General features: G+C 46.2%; 1 protein-coding gene across 2 annotated transcripts in view; it reads right to left on the reverse strand.

Annotated features, from left to right (window-relative positions):
* Positions 1–2476: 2476 nt before the first annotated feature.
* fgd1 (FYVE, RhoGEF and PH domain containing 1) overlaps positions 2477–8673 on the reverse strand; it is a 43130-nt gene continuing 36933 nt past the window's right edge. For both annotated transcript variants that reach the window (XM_031293157.2, XM_031293158.2), the window contains exons 16-18: positions 6178–6336; positions 3980–4126; positions 2477–3120 (exon numbers count right to left, since the gene is read on the reverse strand). In XM_031293157.2, coding sequence (XP_031149017.1) covers positions 2845–3120; positions 3980–4126; positions 6178–6336 — 582 coding nt within the window. In that variant the 3' untranslated portion in view covers positions 2477–2844. The remainder of the gene's footprint in view (positions 3121–3979; positions 4127–6177; positions 6337–8673) is intronic.

Raw genomic sequence — 8673 nt, forward strand, 5'->3', positions numbered from 1 at the left:
TGGGTGTTTTATTCAATTTCATTAGCCTGGGAAAACCCTGACGAACTTCCGGCAAATTTGAGATTTGCTCTGCAAGTCCGTCTGGCCAAGAGCCCATTCAAGCCCATTTCCAATTTCTCCAAATCGAGTCACCAATCACAACCGTTGAGGCGGGCTTTACACCAATCACAACCGTTGAGGCGGGCTTTACACCAATCACAACCGTTGAGGCGGGCTTTACACCAATCACAACCGTTGAGGCGGGCTTTACACCAATCACAACCGTTGAGGTGGGCTCTACACCAATCACAACCGTTGAGGCGGGCTCTACACCAATCACAGCCGTTGAGGCGGCTTTACACGATGACGATAGCGCAGCGACGGCGAGCAGCTTTTTGTTTACATTCAACATGACGGCCACCGAACCCGTTGATGCTGCTGTCGCTGCTACGTCACCCAGATCTTTGGTCTGATTGATGTTTTTTTGTTATGTTTTGGGAATTTTTGTCAAATATTTGGCGCAATTGTTTATGATTATGTCACTTTTTCGACAATTTTTGCGCTTTTCACAAGGTTTTTGGCGCTTCTCTGTCATTTTTTACCCTATTTCTGACAAACAATTCTAATGCTATAAAATTGAATAAAACACCCAAATTCAATGAAAGTAGTGAACTGATCACATATTTTACTTGTGAAGAGCGTTGTACGGAACCATCCACGTAATTTCTTTTTGACAATTTGGTTGAAAGAAACCCAAATTTCTGAATAAATTACGATGCGCGACAATCGCTCCCCGCGTGAAAAGACTTTTACACTTATTTGCCGGGTCAGCTGTGGTCAATTTAAAGTCCCGGTCGTATGATATCGTACAAAAACGTACGCACAACTTTTCGTATGATATCATACGGAATCACTTTCTGCCGGCCGGTCACATGACAGTTAAGTTTAGCAGTTTTACGGTTAAATTTAGCCGAGTACCAGGCACCGTGAGGCGTCGGCCGTTACAGAGGCCGTTGCAGTTGAATTTAGCCGACAAAAGGTGCCTACGCTTGGTCTCGTTCTGATGCCTAAAGCTTCTGTATTTCGGTCCGATTTCAACACCAGATTTCTTTCGCGGGTCCGTAACTTTCAGAAAAAGAAAAAGGGTTTCTGGGTTTTTTATATGTTTGAAGATAAATGAATAGTGTTGCTGCTAGGCTGGAGTTTTAACTGGGAGAGAGTGACTTTGTCGATGGTTTTGGCTGCTTGCTGGTTTTTTTGTCAATTCATATTTCAGCGAAAAACACGTTTAAGCTCCCAGCTGATAACTGAAATGTTACCCAGATGTTACCGAATGCCAGATAAGTTCATAACGGCAGCTGTCAGGGCGGATGAATGTGCTTCATGTTCCAGGAAAACGTCCAATCAGAGAGCGTCTGCTTACTGCAGAGGGATCAACTCACTCGTTTCATAGCCACGAGCGCCGAGGCTTATGGGTACTGTAGTGTTTACGACCAAACTGAAGGGGAGAGAAAACACGGTGGTTTTCATTTTTCCTGGGAGGATTGACTTTTGGGAGTTTTTTTGCGCTCAGCGTCACCATAACCACCATCTGGTTCCCGTTGTCAAACGGCGCCGACACACCAACCTGATAATCGGCCGTCAGACAGTCTGGCGAGGTCGTGACTCGAGTCTGTTCGGTGTGTTCTGTGCCGTCGTCAGTCGGAGGAGCCGTCGTCCTTCATTTTGGCTGATTTGACATGTTGAATCGGCGGGGTGGGCACTGCCGGCAGTCAGACTCAAATGACCCATCTGATTGGTGGAGAGCTAACCAGGAAACGGAGAGCGGGATGAGCGTGACTAGAGTCTCTCAAAATCTGACGAAAATCTTTTAAACTGACCTTTGTTGATCTGAAATGAAGACAGATTCAGCAACTGCACGGCCTATTTCTCTCTTATAATGTTTTCAGAAACACGTTTCGGTGAACTATTTTAGTCCAATATGAGATCGTATTCTGAACGAGCCGCCAGTAGTGGCCGGTTGAAAAATCCAAAATCCAGAAGCAGCACCAGACCCACGTGACACGTTCGTCCAATCAGCTGCCGGTTTTCATTTTTTGAGAACAGTACAGATTAGCGCCGCCTGCTGTTATGGAGACGTATTACGTCTCGCGCACACGCAGAAAGTACGCTCAAGTCGGCGTCTCTTCGATGTGTTCTGAGGCACTTTTTGGACCTCGGGGACCCGACTGATCAGTCCGACTGGCTTTCCTGCCGACGGTCGGCCGTCTGGTTGGTGTGTCAGAGCCCTAACAGTAACCAGCCTGCAGCGTCACTGATTTACTAATCTCTATGAACGGATATCTGCATATGAATACAGGATCTTTTGGCAACACGGCAAGATTTTTGATATCGGAAGCGTTCTGGTTTCCGTTTAGGTAAACCTTCCAAAAAGGCGGAACGCATTGGTCGAAATGCAAACAGTTATCAGCTGTATTTATTAGCTTTTTAAAAAAAAAAATGGACTGCATTCATTTGCAGATAACTGTTCAAAGTTAAAATTAATGTCGTCTGGACCTAGAACACAGAAGAAAGTATGGACTCGGACTGTAAACAATAACCGGCGCACGCAAGAGGAGCGCTCGGTCCCGGGAACCCCAGAAATATTGTCCGGCACAGGTGGGAAAAAAACCAACAGAGAGAGACGCCATCTTGTGTCTGACGGGGAGGAGGAATCATGCAGTGTGTGTGTGTGTGTGTGTGTGTGTGTGTGTGTGTGTGTGTGTGTGTGTTGTATCAGCTACGTATGTGTGTATGAACATGTTTTGTAACGGTTTCCATTAGCGACCGGTCTTCATTCTAGCCATCCTTTCTTGTCCGACAGAATCACGTGTTTTCTCCCTCCGCCGCGGCCGTCAGCTCCTCCGTCTCCTCCTCTAGCCGCTCCACGATTGGCCGGTAGACCGGAGGCTCCTCCCCCCTGCCGGCCCTCAGCAGGACGTCCATCCACCGCCGCTGCAGCTCCTCCCCGTCGGCGCTGAAGTACAGCGTCAGGTGACTCTGGGAGATCTTGAAGGCGTGTCGGCGCTCCAGGCGGTCACATGACTCGGGAAGGGAGACCTCGAAGCCAATCAGAGGCACGCTGCGCTGCGCCTTTACGTCCTGGGGGAGGAAGATCACAAATACAGAGTGCATCATGGGTATTATTACACCATACTTTCTTTAGTCCGGGACAGAAGGAACATTTAGTCTTTAGTCTGGTTCTGCTTTTCTGAGTTTGCATGTCAGTTATGTACTGCCCTGAAACCTCCTAAAGACCTCCCAAAGACCCCTAAAACCTCCCAAAGACCTCCCAAAGACCCCTAAAACCTCCCCAAGACCTCCCAAAGACCCCTAAAACCTCCCAAAAAACCTCCCAAAGACCTCCCAAAGACCCCTAAAACCTCCCCAAGACCTCCCAAAGACCCCTAAAACCTCCCAAAGACCCCTAAAACCCCCCAGACCTCCCAAAGACCCCTAAAACCTCCCAAAGACTCCCAAAGCCCTAAAACCTCCCCAAGACCTCCCAAAGACCCCTAAAACCTCTCCAAGAACCCCCTAAAACCTCCCAAATACCTCTAAAACCTCCCCAAGAACTCCTTAAAACCTCTCCAAGAACCCCCTAAAACCTCCTAAAGACCTCCCAAAGACCCCTAAAACCTCTCCAAGAACCCCCTAAAACCTCCCAAATACCCCTAAAACCTCCCCAAGAACTCCTTAAAACCTCCCCAAGAACCCTTTAAAACCTCCCTAAAGACCCCTAAAACCTCCCCAAGAACCCCTTAAAACCTCCCTAAAGACCCCTAAAACCTCCCCAAGAACCCCTTAAAACCTCCCTAAAGACCCCTAAAACCTCCCAAATACCCCTAAAACCTCCCCAAGAACTCCTTAAAACCTCCCCAAGAACTCCCTAAAACCTCCCCAAGAACTCCCTAAAACCTCCCAAAGACCCCTAAAGCCTCCCTAAAGATATATTTTCTACCTGTGGAGCTCCGTAGATGTAGAGCACTAGCGGCTCGTTTTCGGGGATGACGAACCAGGCCTTCTGCCAGCCCCGCCCGCCTCCTTTCTCCATGTGGTGGAGAAAACTACAAATCACACTGTGCTCTGCTGCCAGGGAGGCCTGTTTCTATGGCGACAGGAGATGAAGAGGATGAAGAGAGAATCAGTTCGCTGCCAGACGAAAACTATGTTCACAAAACGTTCAGTTTCTGAGTTACGCGATGTCACGTATTCTTATACTTCTCTGTAGTAGCTTTTGGGGATACTAGTATCACACAGAGGTTTACAGAGTACAAACATATTCTACTTGTATCTGTAAAAGTACTATTACTTTGATGAACTTTTACTTAAATAGGAGTATAAAAATCTACTCAAGTAAAAGTACTCAGAGTGAAAGTTACTTTTTTTAACAGCAGGGGATGATATAAACTTCTTTATATTTATACTTATTATCTTATTTATACATATTTATTTACATCCCAGTCTGTTGGGATTTGATAAAGGCAGAAAGCCGCTTTGGATTTGAGTTTGTTGACGATACAAAACAACCAACGTGACATCATGACTTTGTGTAAACATAAACGCCCACTTTCTTAAGCCAAGTGGCGTTATCTGTACGCATTTTGAGCTATCCGCGTGTATGTCTACGCTGTATACAGCGGACGTAAACATACACGCCACTTTCTACAAGTGGCGTGTTATCACGTAAACATAAACGCCACTTATCTAAAGCCAAGTGGCGTGTTATCTGCACGCATTTTGAGCGCCGTATACAGCGGACGGGTTGGGTTTAGGAATAGAAGCCCGACCAACCTCCCTACGTGGATTTTCTCCCTTTCATACTACTCGCTACGGCGTCAATTCACACGCAATCTCAAGGTAATGTAAGTCAATGAAGGCCAAACGGCATTGATAAACACGCTAAAAAGCGAGTATGCGTCTTGATAACACGCCAATAATGGCATACCAATTGGCATGTCGTACACACCCCACTTCATGAGATCAGTCTGAAACAACGTTGTAGCAAAGTACAATACTTCGAACAAAACATACTTAAGTAAAAATTACAAGTACAGATTTGAAAAACTACTATAAAAGTAGAAGTACACCAAAAAAAACGACTTAATTACAGTAACGCGAGTAATTGTAATAAGTTACTTTCCACCTCTGGTAATGCAAATGTAATACAGAATGTAGAGATGTCCTAAACACTCACAGAGCTGGAAAAACTTTCACTGAAAAGTGAGAATTAATATGAAAGTATGTACAAAGAGAGACACACACACACACACACACACACACACTCACACTCACACACACACACACACACACACACACACACACACACACACACACACACACACACACACACACACACACACACATACAGAGAGACACACACACACACACACACACACACACACACACACACACATACAGAGACACACACACACACACACACACCACACACACACACACACCACACACACACACACACACACACACACACACATACAGAGACACACACACACACACACACACACACACACACATACAGAGACACACACACACACACACACACACACACACACACTCTCACACACACACACACACACACACACACCACACACACACACACATACAGAGAGAGACACACACACACACACACATACAGAGAGACACACACACACACACACACACACACACACACACAGAGCGAGACACACACACACACACACATACAGAGAGACACACACACACACATACACACATACAGAGAGACACACACACACACACACACACACACACACACACACACACACACACACACACATACAGAGACACACACACACACACACACACACACACAGAAACACAAACACACACACATACAGAGAGACACACACACACACACACACACACAGACACACACAGAAAGACACACACACACACACACACACACACACACACAGAGACACACATGCACACACACATATACACACACACACACACACACAGACAGACACACACACAGACACACACAGACACACACACAGACAGACACACACACACACACACACACACACACACACACACAGACACACACACACACACACACACACATGCACGCACGCACGCACGCGAGACATGGTGATGTCACAGTGATGTCACACTAACCTCCAGGATGGAGCGCCTCCGCTGGGTGCTGGTGCTCAGCGTGGCGGGCGAGGGCGACGCCCCCACCAGCATGGCGTAGCAGTCGACACAAACCCGGTTGGTGCGGTTGTTGTCGTACGAAAGACGAGCACGAAACTCCGAACATTTCCCACAAACCACCTGGAGTCAACAAACTGTCAGTCAGATGTCTGTAGTTTTTAAGGAAACTACAAATGTCAACCGGTGGAAGAAGTATTCAGCGTCGTAATGCTCTGACACACCAATCAGACGGCCGACCGTCGGCAGGAAAGCCATGTGGGCTGATCAGGCTCCCCGAGGACCAAAAAGTTCCTCAGAACTCGCTGAAGAGTGACTTGAGCGTACGTTCTGCGCGAGACGTAATACGTCTCCATAACAGCAGGCGGCGCTAATCTGTATTGTCGCCCAAAAAAGTAAAACCGGCAGCTGATTGGACGAACGCGTCGCGCATGGGCGTCAGTTTGGTTTGAAATGTGCTGTGTACAATGCAAGGAGGTAAGCTTCTCCTCAGACTGCGAACCTCCTATGGCGCCATTTTGATGCTACCAAGCCATCACCTCCCGTTAGCATCCCATTGACTCCCATTCATTTTGACGTCACTTTGACAGAGAATAACTTTACATCTGAAGAGTTTAAAGACTCTATTTGTCCATTGTTTATTTCTAAAGAAACACGACAATGTATAAAAGGCTCCATTACCTTGTACCTCACGTTAAGGCTCCGTAGAGCCGAGGTTAGCTCGAGGTTTTCAAAAAAAGTGGTGGGTACAAAATGACTCATGACGAAATCTGGTAGGTACACGTCCCCACCGTCCCCACCGTCCCCACTGTCCCTGTCGGTACACGATCCGTTCTGCCTGCACGATCCGTTCTGCACATGTGCAAGATAATACTGTTTTACCGAGGATACGACCTGCACGATCTGTTCCACGCTAGCCTATGGCTAGCCTCCACCGGGAAGCTAACGTTAGTTTAGCTAACAGCTAATTCGGCTAACCGCTAGCTGACAGCTAGATTCAGGAGAATTGAGATTCAGTCTAAAATAACGTTAACTCAAACGTAATGGGAAAAGCAGCTACAGCTAAATTAAGACTTCACAGTAATAACAATGAAGACAAGTATTGAGTGATTGTATTTTAAATGAGCACAAGTAAAGTAGAACTGACGTAACAGCTGTTATATATGTTAACGGATATTTTCAAGTTTTATTTTGAGGGTCTTTTAAAGTTATTACATGCTGTCTCAGCTAGCGGTTAGCCGAATTAGCTGTTAGCTAAACTAACGTTAGCTTGGCTGTCGACCGGAAGCGTGGAACAGATCGTGCAGTGTCGTAAATCCTCGTACAACCGCGCATGCGCGAACATTTTGCGCATGTGCAGAACGGATCGTGTACCGACAGCCCCCACTGTCCCCACCGAAATCGACGCCTATGGCGTCACGTGGGTCTGGCTGCTCCGGAATTATAAAGACAGACTGTCACGGCGGCTCGGTCAGAATAAGATCTCATATTGTACTAAAATAGTTCACCGAAACGTGTTTCTGAAAACATTCGTCTCTTGTTAGGGTCTCTCTAGGCGGGCTTTGGTCTGTCGTCTCCCCAACGTGACGCCATGCAATGCATTGTGGGGGGAAAGGCAAACCGCTGTAAAATAGTACCTACCTTTTCGTGTTATATTCTGTTTTGTGATACCTAGCAACATCAAATACATGAATAACAGTTTAAATGTTTATTACCAACAAGCAATTACCACAAATTCGTTGGAAAATTAACCCTGCAACATGGGCTATAAGAGAGAAATAGGCCGTGCAGTTGCTGAATCTGTCTTCATTTCAGATCGACAAAGGTCAGTTTTCGATTTTCGTCAGATCTTGAGAGGCTCCTAGTCACGCTCATCCCGCTCGTCATTTCTGGGTTAGCTCTCCACCAATCAGATCGGTCATTGAGGCCGACTGCCCGCCTTCCGATTCAACATATCAAATCGGCCAAAATGAAGGCCGACGGCTCCTCGGACTGACGACGGCACAGAACACACCGAACAGACTCGAGTCACCGACCTCGCCAGACTGTCCGACGGCCGATTATCAGGTTGGTGTGTCAGCACCTTTAACTGCAGTAAAAGTACTAATACAACACTACAAGTACAAATACTACAAGTTAAAGTCCTGCATTCAAACTTAAATGTAATCATCAAAATTGAGTTAAAGAGCCCGCTGGAGTACAGAGATAAAAGCAAGCAGCTAAGAGGGCTGACTTTTAGTCATAGTATGTAAGTATCATCAGGAAAATGTGCTTAGAGTATTAAAAGTAAAAGTACTTAATGTTGAACCAGTTGTGTATTTAATGGTCTGATCATCTCAGCGTGACTTGTAGCCGTTATATTGTCGACTAGTTTACTTTATAATCAAACATCAGATTTTATAAACTACATGTGTTCTGTGTGCAGTAAAGTAACTAGTAACTCAAGCTGTAACAGATGAA

The sequence above is a fragment of the Sander lucioperca genome, chromosome 12, assembly GCF_008315115.2.
Source record: "Sander lucioperca isolate FBNREF2018 chromosome 12, SLUC_FBN_1.2, whole genome shotgun sequence".
NCBI classification, from domain to species: Eukaryota; Metazoa; Chordata; class Actinopteri; order Perciformes; family Percidae; genus Sander; species Sander lucioperca.